The sequence below is a fragment of the Thamnophis elegans genome, chromosome 16, assembly GCF_009769535.1.
Source record: "Thamnophis elegans isolate rThaEle1 chromosome 16, rThaEle1.pri, whole genome shotgun sequence".
Classification (NCBI taxonomy): domain Eukaryota; kingdom Metazoa; phylum Chordata; class Lepidosauria; order Squamata; family Colubridae; genus Thamnophis; species Thamnophis elegans.
The window spans coordinates 5,159,871-5,180,044 of NC_045556.1; the positions used below are offsets into that span (position 1 = coordinate 5,159,871).

The following is a 20,174-nucleotide window of genomic DNA, read 5'->3' on the forward strand; positions in this document are numbered from 1 at the left end:
TTGTGAGTCGGTCGCAAAAAGGGGAATCCTATGGTTCCCAGACACGGCGGTGGTCATAAATGTGGGGCAGTTGCCAATTTTGATCGTGCGACCCGACCACGGGGCGGCTGCCACGGACGTGAGTGTGGGAACTCTTTCCAGTGCCGTCGTAACTTTTTGAACCGTCACTAAACGGACTGTTGCAAGTTGAGGACTAGGTTGTAAGTTCGTCTTTCAGTTGTCTTGGCCCCTTGAATTTGGACTGCCGAATATTGTGTTTGCATTCAGGCCCCGCCTCCATTTTTATCCTAACCCTGGAATTAAAGCAGCATATATAGCAAACGAGGAAGAAAATTGACTTGTGTACATTTCGGAATAAAGAACTTTCCGCATGCCTTTCTTAAACTGTAATGTCAAAACAACAATTGGTAGAGTTTTTTTTTTCCTTCCTCTCCCCTTCCACGGGGTTGTAAATCCTATTTTGCTCCCATTATGCATAGCATTAAGAGAAATGGGGTGGCTCAGTGGCTAAGACGCTGAGCTTGTCGATCAGAAAGGTTGGCAGTTTGGGGGTTCGAATCCCTAGCGCCGCGTAACCGAGCGAGCTCCCGTGACTTCTCCCAGCGTCCGCCAACCTAGCAGTTCGAAAGCACGGTAAAAAATGCAAATAGAAAGATAGGGACCACCTTTGGTGGGAAGGGAACAGCGTTTCCATGCGCCTTCGGCATTTAGTCATGCCGGCCACATGACCACGGACAGCGCTGGCTCTTCGGCTTTGAAACGGAGATGAGCACCGCCCCCTAGAGTCGGGAACGACTAGCAGGGGAAGCTTTACCATTTTAAGAGAAAGTGACAGATGTTTCCAAAGAAAATATGGCAGGACGAGAAAGCCCCCCCCCCCCCGGTATGATAAAGTCATTTCTGATGCAGATTTGGGTTTTTTAAACTACTAGGAAGTCATTGCTTTGTAGGGAAATCTGGAATTCCATAAAGGCGGGATTGTGTGTGGGCTTTCCCCAGTCTGCTTTTGTTTTGTGGCCCGGTGGAGGAAGAAGTAATTTACCCAGGCCCAATATTTGTCTTTCAGATCTCCTGCGAAGGCTTCGTCTGGAGCCACGTCCTTCCGAACTCCTTTGTCCGCCCAGCCATGCTAAGCCCAGGATGAAGCTGGAGGCCGTAGTGGAGCAGCTGCAGAAGCAGCAACAGCAGCAGCAGGTGCCTCCTCCCCCGATGGAACCCCGAGACCGACCCCCGAGGCTGATGAGGGACCCTCCGTTGCAGTTCCCTCCACAGATGACCCTCCAGCAAGCCGGCCTGGCTGCCACTCCCGGCAAAGTTTCCGGTGGGCCCATCCTTGGACCTTCCGCTAGGATGCCCCCCGTCCTGGGGGCGTCTCGGACATTTGACCAGAGCGCTCTGAACTCGGAGGAGGAAGAGGAGGAGGAGGAAGAGGAGGAGGAGGAGGAGGAAGAAGATTCAGAAGACGGCGACCTGGAGGACAACAGCGCCCCCAGAACTGGCCAGGAGGCGCGATCGGCTCTCCAATACTTTCACGCTTCCAAAGCGGTTTCCCACAACCAAAGAGTGACTCCTTCCTCTAAGCCTCTGCCGGTTCTCGGGGCCCAGCGGAATCCCCAGGGAAAGGACCAAGCGGGGAAGGAAGCCCCCAACGTCCTCTTTTCCGGGGCTCCAACTGGGAGACAGGCGTGGAGACTGGAGGAGCAGCACAAGCAGGTCAGTCCAATGGTTTTGCACACACACACAAACACACACACAGGATGCCGTCGGAAGCTTGTGGGTTGCGTGGCGTTTGTGTTAATGTGGCTCTTCTTTGCTGCGCAGGGACAGCCGCGCGCCGTAGTTGGACGTTAGTTCCCTTTTTACTTACCGTCCTCGCCTTGCAACCGGAATCGAGCCCGGCGTCTCTGTGGCTAAGCGAGACCACGGCGAAGGGAACTTTTGCCCCGTTTTACAGACTTCCGTGCCGCCGTCCTTAAAGGAATGGCCGCCGTTGTTCAATTAGCAACACGATTGTTCGGCGAGTCCAGCTTCCCCTTGGGTTTCGCTTGCCAGAAAGTCCCCCCCCCCCCCAAAATGTGATCCCATCACCCCCAAGGCCCCGCCACCTTCGTAACTATGAACCCGATTGCCTGGCATCCACCTTTTGGATAAGCTGACCATGGGGGGTTACAGCCACGGTCGTAAGTGTGGAAAAAATGGTTCCCAAGTGCCGTTGTAACTGTTGGGATGGCTATAAGACGAGGATTGTCTCCATGAAGTTGGTCCCTTCGGTTTATGTTATTTTTTTTAGCCAGGCCCCTGTGAGGTAGTTGGGCCAGAAGATATTTGATGGGATCTTTTGAGGAAGCAAAAAAAAAACCCCCAGGAATCTGGCTCAGAAACCTTGAATAAATCAGCCTTTGACTGCAGCCGAGCCTTTGATCATTGTGAACTCTGGGAAGTGAGCAATTTTGTTTCTTAAGCCATCTCCTCCGCCTCTTCCTCCTCCTCCTGTTCTTCCTCTTTCTCCTCTCTCCCTCTTCATCCTGCTCCTCTTCCTCGTCCACCTCTTCCTCTTCTTCCTCTTTCTCTCCTCCTTCTCCTCCTCTTTCTCCTCCTGCTCCTCTTCCTCCCCCTCTTCCTTATCCTTTTCTTTCTTCTTTCTCTTTCTCCTTCTCTTCCTCCTCCCTCCTCTTCCTTCTCCCCCTCTTCTTCCTCTTTCTCCTTCTCTCCCTCTTCATCCTGCTCCTCTTCCTCCCCCTCTTCCTCGTCCACCTCTTCCTCTTCTTCCTCTTTCTCTCCTCCTTCTCCTCTTTCTCCTCCTGCTCCTCTTCCTCCCCCTCTTCCTTATCCTTTTCCTTCTTCTCTTCTTTCTCTTTCTCCTTCTCTTCCTCCTCCCTCCTCTTCCTCTTCCTTCTCCCCCTCTTCTTCCTCTTTCTCCTTCTCTCCCTCTTCATCCTGCTCCTCTTCCTCGTCCACCTCTTCCTCTTCTTCCTCTTTCTCTCCTCCTTCTCCTCTTTCTCCTCCTGCTCCTCTTCCTCCCCCTCTTCCTTATCCTTTTCCTCCTCCTCCTCTTCCTTCTCCTCTTCTTCTTCCTCTTTCTCCTTCTCTCCCTCTTCATCCTGCTCCTCTTCCTCCCCCTCTTCCTTATCCTTTTCCTCCTTCTCTTTCTCCTCCTTCTCTTCTTCCTCTTCTTCCTCCTTCTCTTCCTCCTCTTTCTCTTCTTCCTCTCCCCCCCCCGTTCTCTCCCCCCCACTCACTTAGGAGCAGCTCCTTTGCACATTTCCTTATTTTTTTACGAGCAGAAGCCAAAGGGAGAAACCTTCGGAGGCTCCTGACTGCCACCGTGAATTAAGCAAGGGGGAAGTGCGCATAGAAAAGAAAAGAAAGACAGTAGGCTTCCTATTTATACAGACCCTGGGAAGCCTCTCCCGTTTCCCCTCACAAGTTGTGTTTGCAGTTCACACCAACAGCTTCAGGACGGCCCCCCGGCCTTGAGAATAATAACAGGGCCCTTGTGCTTTCGGTGGCCAAAGAACACTTTGAAGTGTTGCAATTAAAAAGCAGGCCGGCTGATGCAACTAGGAGTATTTTACTCCTCCTCGGTGCAAGTAGGCCTTTTGGCCCGCTGAATCTTGAGCGAGCAAGTGGCACCACTGATTATATTTGCCATTTCTGGGGTGGTGCACGCTGCACAAACGTTGCCGTGTGCAAGGGTTGAGGGGTAATTGTGTCGGATTCTTACAGCAATTTTTTTTTTAAAAACCCAGCACTTTTCCTGACATTTGGAGTGCGTAACTGCATCCGCTTTTTTAGGGGTGTTGTGTAATGCTTCTTGCGGTGTCTAGTGCTGTTGTGGGTGACTCTCCGGGCAGTTGTGAGCCTTAAGTACCTAAGGAAGCTATTGTTAAATAAGCTATTATATTGGGAAACACAACTGAGTTGGCAACCAATGGCAAACAGGTGAGAATCTAGGAAGACTCACAGTTCATTTTCAGAAAACAAAATAACTTGAATCTAAGAAAACTTTCGCCGCTCATTTCCCGAAAAGTCACTCGGCTGCTTTCTCCTCCCGCTTATTTTCCCACCATATTTCAATGCCCCCGTTTTACGCCGCAGCCTCTCAGACGCTGAGCACACTGGTCCTTTTGAGAGCAGGTGATTCAATCATCCTTTTTATTTCCCCAGGATATTTTGGCCCCTCGCCTTTGCATTACATTTCTGCTCTGCGTTCGGTCTCAGGAATGCAGGCCCTCAGGAATGGGGCTAAGCCTCTGCTCTTCCCTCCCCCTTTTCAGAAATCTATAAAAGACCCATTTTCTAAGCAGGCCTTTAAAAATTAATTTCGAAGTGCAAGGTTGTTGTTTTTTTTAAAAAAAATTCTGTACCTATTTAAAAAAGAAAAAAGAAAGAATTTGCCTTAAAAGTGCAGGCAATTCCTCCATTTAACAATAGTTCATTTGGTAACCATCCAAGGTCACTCCGGCACTGAAAAAGGCCGAAGGGAAAAACCTTCGGAGGCTCCTGGCTGCCACCGTGAATTAAGCAGGAGCGAAATGCGCACATTTACAGTCATGGAAGCCTCCCCATGATTACATCCGGATGCTTGATGGCTGACTCACATTTGTGACGGTTGTAGCAGATTCCCCTTTTGCGACCACCTGACCAGCAGAGTCAATGGGGAATGCAGATTCACTTAACAACCCATTTAACAACTGCGGTGTCCCGGGGTGTATGTGTGTCACGTGATCCCCTTTTGTATATAGGGACTCCTGCTTGAGTGAGGGGGTTGGACTAGATGACCTACAAGGCCCCTTCAAGCTCTGTTAGCGTTCTACTTGCTGCCAAGCCAGTGGGGGGGAACCAGATTCACTTAACAACCTCGTTACACATTTCAGATCCGCAGCGATGCTTTTAACAAATGTGTCAGGAAAAGTCGTAAAAGGGAGCAAAACTCATGGAGCCAAATTGCTCATTTAGCGACATAAATTTGGGGCTCCGTTGTGTTCATAAATTGAGGACTACCTGGAAAAAAATGGTTATAGCCATAAGAATAACGATGAGTTAATGAAATGCTGCCTTCCTAGATTGTTGGACAGTATTGCGGGAATTATCGTATTTTTCACACTATAAGATGCACCGGAGTATAAGACGCACCAAAATTTTGAAGAGAAAAACAAGGGGGAAAAAAATAGTTTTGGGTCTCCGTGCATCCTTTTTTGTTTTGCTCTCTCCAGCCCCCAGAAGCATTCCCTAGGCCTCCCAAACCTTTGGCATGCCCCGAAAACGTACCTGCAGGGTGGGGTTTCGGGAGGCCAAAAATGGCCGTATTCGGTGTATAAGACGCACCAACATTTCCACCCTCTTTTATAGGAGAAAAAAGTACGTCTCACACTCTGAAAAGTACCATAGTTATTTCGCACAGTGATGGGGGGGAAGGGGGGGAAGAATGCCAGTGGATTGCAAAATATCCTTCTCATTTTGCATGTTTGCTTATAAGCTCCGAGGGCTGGAAGGTTATTCATGTTACCGTAATTGAGGTTTACGCAAGGGATACTTACACCCCACAAGTATGAACGGTGCACTCTGTGGGCTACACTGGAGAAAGGCTGCATTAAGAACAAACTGCTTTAGTCACAACTGTTTGCATTCTGAACCCTTTTCCTGAAACAAAAAAGCAGGAGTTGGTCCTTATGTCCGTGCATGAGCCCAAAAGCTATGTTGCTAAGTGAAACATTTGTTAAGTGAGTTTTGCCCCATTTCTACCACTTTTCTTGCCGCAGTTGTTAAGGGAATCACTGCCGTTGTTAAATGCGTAAGGTAAAAGTTCCTCTCGCACATATGTGCTAGTCGTTCCGGATTCTAGGGGGCATAGCTCATCTCCGTTTCAAAGCCGAAGAGCCAGCGCTGTCCGAAGATGTCTCTGTGGTCATGTGGCCGGCATGACTAAACCCCAAAGGCGCACAGAACGCTGTTACCTTCCCACCAATGTGGTCTCTATTCTTGCATTTTTACGTGCTTTCAAACTGCTAGATTGGCAGAAGCTGGGAGAAGGAACGGGAGCTCACTCCGTTATGCGGCGGTAGGGATTCGAACCACCGAACTGTCGACCTTTCTGATTAACAAACTCAGCGTGTTAGCCACCGAGCCACTGCCTCCCACTCATTAAATTAGTAACAGGGCTGTTAAGTGAATCCATTAATACGGTTCTTAAGTGAATCCTGCTCCCCTGCCCCATTGACTTTGTTCTTCAGAAGGACGCAAAAAGGGGATCGAATGCATGACCCCAGGACAGGTCATAAATATGAACCATTTGTCAAGCGTCGGAATGTAACTCACTTGACCACGGGAGTGCTGTAACAGTCCTAAGCATGAAGAATGGTCATAAGTCCCTTTTTTTTTCCAATGCCACTAAACAAACCGCAGAATACCTTCTGCAGAATGCCTGGAGAAACCTACCTGCCTCAGCCATTAACCTGAAATAATCTTCTTTTTTTCCTTGTGCTGTGAGAAGCGGTGGGTTTCCTGGAAAATTTTGAATGGAAAGAGTGGCTTTCTGCTCTTCCTGAACTCTCTCGGCCCTCCAGCCTGGGAATAAGAAGGATGAAAATTGCTTCCTTCCATCTACCCAATTCCTGTCCCTTAAAAAATATTTGCAGTTGGAGCTGTTTGCATCGGTCCCCATCCTCGTTCCTCTGTCCAGTCCGTGAAGCCACTTGTGGGGTGGGGTGGGGTGGGGGATGTTTGCAGTTTCTAAGAATGTTTCCAGTTTAGCCTTTAATGAGGAACTCCTTCCTCTTCGGGGGGGGGGGGGGGGGCCCCCATCGCTGTAAAAGAAAAGCTGTGTTGTGCCCTGGTGTCGAATTCCACACCTAGGACACCGAGAAACGATCTGGCCTGGAATCCCGATTCCTTTAAGTGGCTTTGGTTTTAAGATGCTCTCAGGAGTTAGGTTCTCTATGCACTGGAGGACTGTTTACTGCCTTGTTCAAAGAAAAGTCACGCAGGGTAATTTTAATATATTTCTGACACTCTCTTCTCCTTCTTCTTCTTCTCCTTCTCCTTCTTCTTCCCCTTCTCCTTCTTCTGTTTCTTCTTCTATTTCTGTTTCTTCTTCTATTTCTGTTTCTTCTTCTTCTTCTTCTCCTTCTTCTGTTTCTTCTTCTGTTTCTTCTTCTCCTTCTTCTTCTTCTGTTTCTTCTATTTCTGTTTCTTCTTCTTCTCCTTCTTCTCCTCCTCCTCCTCCTGTTTCTCCTTCTTCTTCTGTTTCTTCTTTTCTTTTCTTCTTCTACTTCTCCTTCTTCTGTTTCTGTTTCTTTCTTCTCCTTCTTCTTCTCCTTCTGTTTCTTCTTCTTCTTTATCATCATCATCATCAAAGCAAGGACAGGAAAGTGAAGGAAACAAAGCAACAAGCTGCAGTAGGGGTAGTCCTCCGCTTACGACTACAACAGAGCCCAAAATGTATGTCGCTAAGTGAGGAATTTGCTCAGGGAGTTTTGTGCTCCGTTTTACGATGTTTCCTGTCGTGTTTGTTAAGTGATAAATTTACCAGCACAGTTTTTAAGTGGAGCTGGTTTTCTCCATTGGCTTGGTAGGAGGTAGAATAACAAGAGTAGGAGAGGACCTTACATGTGGTTATTTGTTATGAAAATGAAAAAAAAAAACCTTTTAAAAATAAAGTTATGGTCGTAGGTTGAGGACTGCCTGTACACATCGTTTACATGCCTCTGCATTGTAAACCAGAGAGCCGAAATCCATTCTCATTATTTAATCCAAAGGAGAATCTCTTGCTTGCCAAGGGATTCTTTGGAGCAATGTTTCTCAACCTTGGCAACTTGAAGAGGTCCGGGACTTCAATTCCCAGAATTCCCCAGCCAGCGAATGCTGGCTGGGGAATTCTGGGAGTTGAAGTCCCGGACCTCTTCAAGTTGCCAAGGTTGAGAAACACTGCTTTGGAGGAACATCCATTAAAGGCCTTTCTCCATCCACCGTTCGTTTCCCTAACCCAGGATTGTGCTGCCTATTAATAGGCAAGATTGACATCGGGGTAGATGTCAGTCACTCAGTTTGTAAGAGAAACAAGATCTCCTGTTTTTTGTCCCGGACAGCGCTCGTGTCCCTTAATGTGTCGGCGGGGACCGGGGTGGGGGGGATTAATCTTTTTCCCTGCCCTTAATAATATCCTCCTGTCAAGGGCTACTTAAATTTGCATTTTGCACGGTGGATCGTTCTAAAAATGTCTTTCTGCCTAACGTTATTTGAAATCGAGGCATTCAGAGCTAAGAGGTATCCTTGGTGTTTTGTTTGTTCTGGGGTTTCTTTTTGGGGGGGTTATTTCCCTCTTCACTTTCCACGTTTTCTTTCTTTAAAAAAAAAAGAAACGCAGCCCTTTTCTTTGTAGAAAAGTCATCTCAAAGCCCCCTTGAATGTTTTCTGTTAGCCAAGAATTCTCTCAAAAGGAAGAAGGCTGTTCGGGGTGCTTGTCGGCTTTGAGCTCCATGCAGTCGTCCCTCCACAAAGTAATCAATGGTTCGAACACCCTCGCAGGACAAAAGAGTCGGCTCGGCTTATGACCGAAGGGGCGGTGAGAATCTTGTCAACACCGAGAAAGGGGAGGAAAGGCTTGGCTGTCTTTCACAGGGCTGGCAAACTCTCAAAAGAAAAGTCAATTTAGTTCCTTTTCTCCCTTTCTAAACACTTCCCAAATTCACGCGGATTTAAGCCACAAAGGCCTTAAAGAGTGATAGGAAATAAGAGGATAAGGGAGGGGGGGACCCAACAGAGACCTTGTAACTGGAGGGGACTGCCTTTCTGTAACAACCTGTCGTATTGAGAAGTCTGTCCTGCACAATTTTAGAGATTCTCAGTCACATCCAGGTCACGGTTGTCCCAAAGCTGCCCCCTCCCCCAAGAGGCAATGGGACTTTCTTGTTCTGCCTTGAAGAGGTTTCGATTTCTCACCCGGAAAGCTTTCAGTTCTGACCGACAACTGAGTCAGAAGTGGGGAAGCTTCTCGGCTGAGAAGCGAAACCCCTTCAGGGAACATCAAGAAAACCCAGTTGGCCTCTTGGGAGGGGGAAAAGCACCTTTCGGTGTTCCACACATCAGCCTTGTGGGTTTTTGTTGTTGTTGTTGGCTTGTGTCTTGCTTGTTTGTCCCACCCAAACACGCCCCAATTTTGCAATGAGAATAAAGTCCTTTGGATGACTCCTTCCTATGGAAAAAAGACGGAGGCGTCACCCCCAGAGATCCGGACCCTCCCCACTCTCTTGGCCTTCCGAAAGGCCACCAAAACCTGGCTATTCCGGCAGGCCTGGGGCTGTTGACCTCATGAATGAGGTCCAGCCCCGCCTAGATTGAGTGCATGAAGTGTTTCTTTTTAATCTGCTTTTCTTCTCTATTTTTAATTTTTATTGTTTTAGTGTTTTATTTCTGTAAGCCGCCCGGAGTCCTTCGGGATTGGGTGGCATATAAATTCTTTGAATTTGAATTTGGTGACAATTCGCCATGAGATTCTCTCTCTCCCTCTCTCTCTCTCTATCTCTTTCTCTGTTCCTCTCGATAGCTATCTGTCTGTCTGTCTGTCTGTCTGTCTACCTACCTACCTACCTACCTACCTACCTAACCTACCTACCTACCTATCTACCTATCTATCTATCTATCCATTCCCTCTCTCTATCTATCCCTCTCTCTCTCTCTGTCTCTCTCTCTCTGTTTCTGCCTCTATCTCTCTATGTCTCTGTGTTTATCTATCTATCTATCTATCTATCTATCTATCTATCTATCTATCTATCTATCTATCTATCCCCCTCTCTCTGTTTCTATCTCTCTCTCTGTTTCTGTCTCTGTGTGTTTGTATGTGTGTTTCTATCTATCTCTCTGTCTCTCTGTTTCTGCCTCTTTCTCTCTGTGTGTGTTTCTCTCTCTCTGTCTCTGTCTCTCTCTGTCTTACACACCCACACACACACACAGACACACACACACACACACGAACGCACGCCAGTACTAAAATACCCTCTTCTCCAGCAGCAGTCCCTTAAAATGATTGGCAGGGTGTTTTTCGTTTTTCTTCTGTCGAATTCCAAAATCATCAGAGGAGTGGAAGGGGGCTCACGATCACGTTAGGAATTTCTAGTGTTGCCTCAAGGAAAGGTTTGGACTAGCTCTTTGCGAGCGGGGGAATGGTGGTGGTGGTGGTGGTGGCTGGGGTGAGGGGGGAGAGAGAGAGAGAGAGACCACAATTGTTTTGGACCTCTGAATTCCACTCTTAATAAGATACTCCAGGTGGCTCGAATGTAATCCTAAAATAGCTGCCTCTCTTAATTGCTTCTGTAAAAATCAGGCTTGCCCGCTCTGGGGAAGGGGGCCTGACATGCTGGGATCGTTAACTGGTAGGTGTCAGTTGCGAGGGGGTGGGGGCTGTTGCAGGCAGCTTTGGAGATGCCTGGAGGACTTAATCCCCTCCCCTGTAGAAGAGCAACACTTCCAAATCCTTATTTGGGCTCCAGTCCGTCCTTTTAAGAGCCGAGTGCAGAAGTGGCTGCATGCCCCCACATGCCGGCTTGCGACAACACGCGCACGGGTGAATTCTACCCAGTCTTGATCCCAGAGGCAATAGAATAAAATGGGTGCTGTGTTGCGGTGTCCGTTCAAAATTCCCAGGAAGCCTACGAGAAACAGCTTGCAAACTGGCTTGTAAAAAGTCTGTAGGACCGGTCGCCGAATCCAGTGGGGGATCGGCACCGGTCGGTCCGCAGCACGCCGGAAACCAGCCCACGCCAACGCGTGAAGCCCACGCGAGGTATAGGCGGTGTGCATGCCCACCCCCTTCCCGATCTGCAGAAAAATCATACCTCTATGGAACCGGTACGAGGTAGGTTGCTGCCGGTTCAGCCCACATTGGGCGAACCGGTGGTAGCAGCGGCCGGAAGCTCCACCCAGATGCTTCTGCATATGCCCAGAAGCATCCCGCGCATGAGCAAGCCAGTAGCAAAGAAATTGGCAACCCACCACATGGAAACTAATCAAGGAGGGAAGCAATCTGGAATCAAGGAGGAATTTCCTGACGGTCAGAACAATTAACCGGTGGAACAACTTGCCTCCAGAAGTTGTGGGAAGCTCCAACACTGGAGGTCTTTAAGAAGAGATTGGCCAACCATCTCTCTGAAGTGGCGTAGGGTCTCCTGCCTGAGCAGGGGTTGGACTAGAAGACCTCGAAGGTCCCTTCCAACCTGCCCGAACCTGTAGTAAAAATAATTGGCAACCCACCACTGACTGGTTCCTGGCGCCCAAAAGATGGTCTACTATGGCAGTGTTTCTCAACCTTGGCCACTTGAAGATGTCTGGACTTCAACTCCCAGAATTCCCCAGCCAGCAAATGCTGGCTGGAGAATTCTGGGAGTTGAAGTCCAGACATCTTCAAGTGGCCAAGGTTGAGAAACACTGTACTATGGCGTTGGTGTCCAGCTTTGGCAACTTGTTAAGACTTGTGGACTTCGACTCCCAGAATTCCCCAGCCAGCATGGATTCTGGGAGTCGAAGTCCACAGGTCTTCAAAGTGGTCCAGGTTGATTACGCCTGCTCTGCAGGATGAGTTGGGGACAAAAGATTATCAAGGAATAAAGTGTGGGGAAAGCCAGAAAAGGAATTCCAATACGTGCTTCCTTTTTCTTTTTTGTTTTGCTTAAGGGAAGAAAAAAGCACCTAGAATAAATGCTACGAAAAGATGGGCAGGAAAGAAATGTTTATCATCGACTGATGTTAAGGAGATCTAAACCGAGTCTCCTGCCAGCTGTGGAGAAGAGGAAATAGCAATAGTTAGCAATAGCAATAGTTAGACTTATATACCGCTTCATAGGGCTTTCAGCCCTCTCTAAGTGGTTTACAGAGTCAGCATATTGCCCCCAACAACAATCCGGGTCCTCATTTTACCCACCTCGGAAGGATGGAAGGCTGAGTCAACCCTGAGCCGGTGAGATTTGAACAGCCGAACTGCTCAACTGCAGTCAGCTGAAGTAGCCTGCAGTGCTGCATTTAACCACTGCGCCACCTCGGCTCTTAATTTTTACTGCATCGGAATTCCCCACCATCATTCAAAAATTGGGGTGATTTGTTTTAAATTGGCAGTTTTTAATAAACGTTCCCTCTGCATTCCTATTTTAGGATCGCTTTTTAAAAAAAGATTTTTATTAATAAACATGTAAAATACACACAAAAATTAGATGTACACCACATTTATACAATACAGTGCGAACAGGAACTTCCTGTTTTTTATAATAGGCCATCATCAATCGATACCGCTCACCTTATATTATTTCCCCTTCTATTGTATTTCATTTAGATTTCACTATTCTTAACCCTCTTATTTTTCTCACAACTATTATTTTTTGAGTTTTGTTATATTCTTTCATTGATTCTTGTTTCTTTCCTCCATCCACCTATACCCTTTATCCCATATCTGGTAGAATTCTGATTCTTCCTTTCCCTGGATTTCTTTAGTTGGTTTATCCATTTTGGCACGGGATCGCTTTTAATAAGAAATTCGTCAGCCATTTGTCCAGAATAGTAGTATATACCGTAGAAAGAAAAATACAGTAGGTTCTCTTGCTTGAGCAAGGGGTTGGACTAGAAGACCTCCAAGGCCCAAACTTCCAAAACTCTCTTATTCTATTATTAACAAAAAAAAAAAATCTCCCAACTGGTCACTCTTAGAGTGTTTTGAAAATAAACGCGGTAGAGCTTTGAGACAATTATTCAGAGTTACTGACTAGACAATTCTCATTTTTGTCCCCCAGTGCAGAGCCTATTCATTTGCCGTGGCAGAGAAGGCATTGTAAAATTGATAGGTTTTTTTTAAAAAAAAAAAAAAACCTTGGTTTCCTGTATATATACACAAAATGTGAAGCATGGTCACTTCCTTGAAGATAAAGGCAGAACTGATTTTTCTCTGGTCACTGGAGAAATGCTTTTGCCTTGTTTTGAGATATCAACAGCAAGAGTGTTTATTTCCTATCATAAACATTCGAAAGTTACTACTGTAATAATAAGTGCATCAGCTGCAAGCTATGCATAATAAAAGATAAATATTTTTCCGTGCCTTGGATGCATTTAAAAAACTGTTAGTATATGTACGATGAGAATAATGATGTTTAATGTCGATGTATTATTACTAGAAGGTATTAAGAAGAAAAACGGAGAGTTCCATAACGTTTAAATGCTCAATGCATTATAATACTAAACTTAGGGAAATCATGTTAATATGAATGTGAAAGTTGTGGCAAAAGAGGAACGATGTGGCACAGAGATCCTTGCAGCCAGACGACACACTGCATCAGGAAAGATGGAACATTTATTTTTGTAATTAAAAAGTAATAAAACTCTTTTAAAAAATTGCTACTGTAATAAGTGCACCAGTTGCAAGCTATGCACAATAAAAGGTGAATATTTTCCCGTGTCTTGAGCACATTTTAAAAAACAATCTCAGAAATGTACATGTTCATATTGCGTGGTTTTAATAGGAGAAATTAAATTAAAGTTTTTGACTCCGTGCGGGAAGAAAATGTGCCTTTTTCTTGAAAAAAGTTTTTCTTTTAATTTTCCCTTCCAAATTCATTCTTAAATATACATTCTTATAATTGCTGTTTAACATTTGTCAATTCATATCATTTTTCCGCCTGTATATTTTTTACATTTTCATACTTTCTTATTTCCCCTCCCTCTGATTCAATAATGTGTAGTCTGAGATATTTGTTTTGTGCTTTATTCCTTTCTCTTTCTATTTGTATCTTTTTTCAAGCCAATCGTAAAATCGCCCCCATGTCCTGTAGGACACTGATTCCTCTTTGTCCTTTATTCTCAGTGTCAACCTATTCACTTCTGCTCAATCTAATATCTTCTTTATTATCTCTCCTTCTGATGGGATTTTGTCTGCTTTCCAATTTTGTGCAAATACAATTCTAGCTGCTGTTATTATTTGTACAATCAGACATGAGTCTTCTTTACTGTATTTCTCTGGTAGAATACCCAATAAGAAAATGTTCTTTTTTTAATTCTCTCCCAGCTCCAATGGATGCAGCTTCATCCATTGTTCTGTACCTTGTAGTTAACTTTGAACAATCCGGTGGCTGGGTGGGACCGGATCTATTCAGGTAGTCCTCCACTTATGACCATGGATTTCCGTTACTAAGCGAGACAGTTGTTAAGTGAGTTTTGCCGCCATTTGGCGACTTTTCTTGCCACAGTGCTTACGTGAATCCCTACAATTGTTAAGTCAGTAACGCGGATGCTGGCCCCGGAACACTGCAGCCGTCGTAAATATGAGTCACTTGCCAGGCGTCTAAAATTTTGATCACGTGACCATGGGGGATGCTGCAGCAGTTCTGAAAAAACGGTCGTAAGTCACTTCTCAGTGCCATTGTAACTTCAAACGGTCCCTCAACGCAACTGTTGTAAGCCGAGGAACTAATTGTGCCTTCTATCTATTGCAGGGCTGTCCAAACTTGGGGACTTTAAGACTTGTGGACTTCAACTCCCAGAATTCCCCAGTCGGCTGGCTGGGGAATTCTGGGAGTTGAAGTCCACAAGTCTCACAAGTTCCCAAGTTTGGACACCCCTGATCTATCGGGATATTAAACTTGCATTTTGGGGATGCCGGTTAGCCGGTATGGTGAGCGGCCAGTTTGGCTGCGTGGGGAATGTTTAGCTTGTCCCGACAAGCCTCGTTGCATCTGTAGTTCTTTCTGAAGTTGGTTCAAGAGAGGCGGCAGCTGTTAACGAAACAGCTGACACAACAAGAAGCAGGTCATAATCCTCCGTTAAATATATTTGGACTGATGGGCCTCACTGGATAATTGACTTTTCAGCCGGAATTGCTGGCTCAAATAAAACCAGTAGGGTTGGGAAGGCAACCTGTGCCATTCAAAAGATTGTGTGTGCATGTGTGTGTGTGTGTGTGTGTGTGTGTGAGAGAGAGATACTGCCCCTGAGCTACTCATCTTGCTAATTCCGTGTGTGTGTCTGTGTGTCAGATGACACAAAACTGCAGACATTAAAGTGGTTCTAATTTTTTTAAAAAACACCTTGTTTTTATTTGAAGATCCCTCCCTGAATTCAGCGGCTTTTCATCCAATTTTTAAGATCCTGTGTGCTTAGATGGTGGGACACACACACACGCGCGCACACACACACACACACACACACACACACATCCCCTGGCATTTGACCTTATGGGTTTCGCTTTTTGACCGTTGCCCGGGCATTTTTACATTGCAATGTTTGCGCTTGGGATGGGGGCTTCAGTAGCCATCCTTCCATTCCCACCGTCATTAGAAAGTCAGAAGTAGTAGTTGTAGTAGTAGTTTATTCAATTTGTATGCCGCCCTATTCCCGAGAGACTCAGGGCGGCTAACAACCAGAAGGGGAAGCGGATAAAAATAAGAAAAATAAAAGACAAATAATTAAGATACAACAACAGTCGCAACTTCAAATGGGGCCAACAGTCGCACAACCATACATGTCGAGAGGGGAGGGAACTCATCACCCCCAGGCCTGCCGGAACAACCAGGTCTTAGTGGCTTTGCGGAAAGCCGGAAGGGTGGTGAGGGTCCGGATCTCAATGCGTAGATCGTTCCAGAGGGCCGGAGCAGCCACAGAGAAGGCCCTCCCCCGGGGAGTTGCCAGTCGACACTGACCGGCGGATGGGATTCGGAGGAGGCCTAATCTGTGGGATCTGATAGGTCTTAGGGAGGTAATTGGCAGGAGGCGGTCTCTCAAGTACCCAGGTCCGATGCCATGAAGGGCTTTATAAGTAATGACTAGCACCTTGAAGCGTGTCCGAAGACCAATGGGCAGCCAGTGCAGCTCGTGGAGAATAGGTGTAACATGGGTGTACCGAGGTGCACCCACAATCGCTCGCGCGGCTGCATTCTGGACAAGCTGAAGTCTCCGAATACTCTTCAAGGGTACCCTTCAGTAGCCTCTGGGTGCAGCCCCTCCTTGGGCTGTAATAGAAATCCCTGGGAGAGTGGAGCCTCTTTAACCAGTAGTTCTCGACCTGCGGGTCTGTGGACCACTGAGGGCATAGGGGTAGAGAGTGGGTATGATGTCATCACAGGGGCCGGCAAGGCTTGAGAAAAAAATGTGATGGTTTAAATCTTGAGGGTCTGTGGCCACAAAAAGTATTTTGAAGGGGGCCTGTGCTAAAGAAAAGATTGAGAGCCATTGTCTTAAACCAGAGGTGGGGAACAATGAACCCCTTCATGACTTGTGGACTTCAACTCCCAGAATTCCTGAGCCAGCCAGCCGGGCTGGCTCAGGAATTCTGGGAGTTGAAGTCCACAAGTCATAAAAGGCCATCGTTCTCCACCGGGAAGGGTGGAATAGAATAGAATAGAACAGAATAGAATAACAGAGTTGGAAGGGACCTTAGTGGTCTTCTAGTCCAACCCCTTGCTTAGGCAGGAAACCCTACACCACTTCAGACAAATGGTTGTCCAACATCTTGTTAAAAACTTCCAATGTTGGAGCATTCACAACTTCTGGAGTCAAGTTGTTCCACTGATTAATTGTTCTCCCTGTCAGGAAATTTCTCCTCAATTCCAGGTTGCTTCTCTCCTTGATTAGTTTCCACCCATTGCTTCTTGTTCTACACTCAGGGGCCTTGGAGAATAGCTTGACTCCCTCTTCTTTGGGGCAGCCCCTGAGATATTGGAAGACTGCTATCATGTCCCCCTAGTCCTTCTTTTCATTAAACTAGACATACCCAGTTCCTGCAACCGTTCACCATATGCTTTAGCCTCCAGTCCCCTAATCATCTTTGTTGCTCTTCTCTGCTCTCTTTCTAGAGTCTCCACATCTTTTTTAATATCACGGTGACCAAAACTGGATGCCGTATTCCAAGTGTGGCCTTACCCAGGCCTTGTAATGTGGTTTATTAACACTTCGTGTGACCTTTTGTTTTTCTCCCTCTTCAGAACGGGAACCTAACTTGGAGCGAAGAAGCCGACAGCAGCAGAGGGAGAGAGGTCTCCCGCGACTTTGCCAAGGTCAGTGCCAAAAACCTAGCCTTGATTCTTGGTTTGCATTTAGGGCGGAAACGACTCGTTGAACTGTTTTCGGCAAAAGAAACAGTGCCTGTCGCGAAAACTCCACCGCTTGGGCTGACTCTGCAACCTGAAAGCGGGGAGGGGGTGGGGTTGAAAAAAGAAGACGTTTTCAAACAATAACATGAACCTTTCAAAAGGGAAAGTGAAGTTTCTTAGTTTTGGATTCCTTCCAAATCAGCTTCAGATAAGGGATGATCAACATCTCTTGATCATCCCTTATCTAGATTTCTTCGGTTGTAATTTTTAGTACCTCTGAATCATAGCCCGGGCTATGATCAAATCCACAGTGATTGATTTAGTAAAATGAAGCTTTTTAGTGGCAAAGGAGAGTCTTGGTGTTTGATAGGTTTCTCTCTGATTATTTTGTTAAAATATTCACGACTGGGAGAGGCATGGGAACAAGGTCAGCCAATGAATAGGCACAGCAAGTAAGTCAGCTGATGGGAGCTCAAACAGATCTGAGTCTGTTCAGAGAATTGAAACAGAAACTTTAGCAGTCTGCTGCTGTGAGAAGTAAAATAGTCGAAACTACTCTATCTGCTCTGAACTCTGAAATGAAACAAACTGTTCTCTCCTGCTTGTGTTCTGCTCATAACTTCTACCACGTTAAAAGAATCTACTATTGGTATTGTACATTTATTCGTCTGTTATTATGTATATAAAGAAGTTAGTGACTCCAGCTGAATCGATTATCTGTGTGTGATTTCTGGATTTGATTTTTCGGCAACAAATTGACATATTTAGGAAAGTGTTTCTCAAACTCGGCCTCTTTAAGATGCGTGGACTTCAACTCCCAGAGTTCCCCAGTTGAGGTCCACGCATCTTAAAGCCAAGGTTGAGAAACACTGATCTAGTTAGGACATTTGTTTTCTTTTGAGCTACCTCCTCCTCTTCCTCCAATCCTCATATCCATTTTAGAAAATTGATACCTGCCACAGCATTAGCCTCCAAGGACTTGGTTTCCAGAGCCATATAATCAGTGACTGGAATGCAAGCTGCCTGCGTCACCAATCTGGTTTTATATATATATATATATTTTGTAACCCGAGGCTGCATTGAACAGGAGCTTCAAATCTTTTTCTGCTGCTGTTGTTATTGTTGTTGTTCGGGGGGTGGGGGTGGAGATATGACTTCCAATCTGAATTGAATTGTGGTTTTCCACCCACTAAATACGCCTGTGAAATCTTGTTTTCCCCTTTCTACCCTCTCAGGCGAAGTTAAAATTGTCCTTGCTTCATTTCCACAGTTGTATGAATTGGATAGCGACCCCGAACGGAAGAAATTCCTGGACGATCTCTTCATTTTTATGCATAAGAGGGGTAAGTGGTGTTTAGGAAACAAGGGAAATAAATACTGTATTTTTCAGACTATAAGACGCACCGGAGTATAAGACGCACCATGATTTTGAAGAGGTTAATTAAAAAAAAAAAAAAAAGACTTTGCACTCTGCAGGCCTCCCAAACCCTCTGCACGCCTCATTTTTTGCAAAAGAAAAGGGGGGGAGGGGCATGCAGAGGCTTTGGGAGGCTTGTAGTATGCTCCTGGGGGCTGGGCAAAAATGAGCAAAAACAACCTGTTTTTTGCTCGTTTTTGCCCTCCCCAGCCCCCAGGAGGACTCTGGAAGCCTCCTAAAGGCTATGCATGGCCATTTTTGCAAAGGGTGAGGGGTTTTAGTAGGCCAAAAATGCTGTATTTATATAAGACGCACCATAATTTTCACCCTCTTTTGGGGGGGGGAGATGTGTCTTATACTCTGAAAAATACGGTATGTGACCACTTGTTCTGTATGCTGGAATTAGACACCACACCTGTAAAATCCAACAGGTTTGGTGACCTAATTTATGTAGGTTTTTTCCCCCCGCAACAATAATATGAAAGTTGCTTTCCGTTGCTCTGCCCTTTGGGGTGGTTTTCAATTTTCCAATCCAGCTGACAGAATTTCAAAGTGGTCCTCATTCAAGGACGAAGAGCTCCTGATCCTACTTAGGATCCAGCCATCAAGATTGTCCTTGATGGAAACATTGCCACAATCAGGTCAATTTTAAGTCCCGTGGAAGGCTGAACACAAAGCTTGAAAGGTTGTGAAGTCAGCCGAGATGCCTTCGAACAGCCTGCCTATCTATCTTTCAAACACCTCTGTCTTTGAACTAAAAATGGATTTTTTTAAAAATCAATCCCCTCTCCTTGATTGTTTAAAAAAACAAAACCAATATTCAGGCGAGAGAAAACTTTGATGTAGCTGGAATGCTCACATGCAGGGGCCACTTTTATCATAAAAAGAAAATCTTTGTGGTGTTTATGCTTTTACTTTGGTTGGGTGTTTCTTTGTGATAACTCACAAGAGCTAAGACAGAAATCATCGGCAACCTTAAACACTCAATAGAGTCATTTGGACCCAATTCCCACACAAGAAAACACCGGGAGCCACAGAAACCTTCCCGTGCCTGACTATTTCCTGAGCGGCCACAGAAATAGCATATGTAGTTGAATTAAACATTCTGTTTTCTTCTTGGATTTATCCATGGTTGGCTGTTCTGATTCCCCCCTTGTCCCACACCAACACACACTCCGAGCCAAAGATAAGTTACAGCATTTAATTAACAGATGGACAGGTCCTTGGCAGCAAACCGGCACAGACAAGCTTGGGCAGCAATCCAGCACAGATACGCCGTGGCAGCAATCCAGCCTGCCAAGCTCACAATAATGTTCTCCGACTTTAGTTCCTGCGCTGCCTTCTGCAAGAGGGGCATGTGCACAAGCAGTCCTTTTATAGTCTGGAGAGGAGCCTAATGAACACCAGCTGAGTACAATTACCTCCTGTAACTGCGCAACTGTTCCTGACGCCTATTAGCTCTCCGGTGCCGGGCATCCAGGAACAACTCACTGCTGGCGTCCGGATCACTCTCTCTTGTCTCCTCCCCACTGGTCCAAGGCTCAGGCGCCTCCTGGTGGCCAACCAGCCTCTCTGCGCCCTGCTCGGAGTCAGAACCCTAAGAGTTCCAATAAAGATGGCTCAGTGGCTAATACGCCGAGCTTGTCAATCAGAAAGGTCGGCGGTTCGAATCCCTAGCGCTGCGTAACAGAGTGAGCTCC

At 46.2% G+C, this 20,174-nt stretch overlaps 1 protein-coding gene across 1 annotated transcript in view; it reads left to right on the top strand.

The window, feature by feature from the left end:
* Nucleotides 1–1,070: 1,070 nt before the first annotated feature.
* The window catches only part of ARID3B (AT-rich interaction domain 3B), a 36,638-nt gene continuing 17,534 nt past the window's right edge, over nucleotides 1,071–20,174 (top strand). Inside the window, 3 exon segments of the mRNA XM_032233697.1 lie at nucleotides 1,071–1,713; nucleotides 16,950–17,021; nucleotides 18,328–18,400. Of these exon segments, the coding sequence (XP_032089588.1) occupies nucleotides 1,141–1,713; nucleotides 16,950–17,021; nucleotides 18,328–18,400 (718 nt within the window). The 5' untranslated portion in view covers nucleotides 1,071–1,140.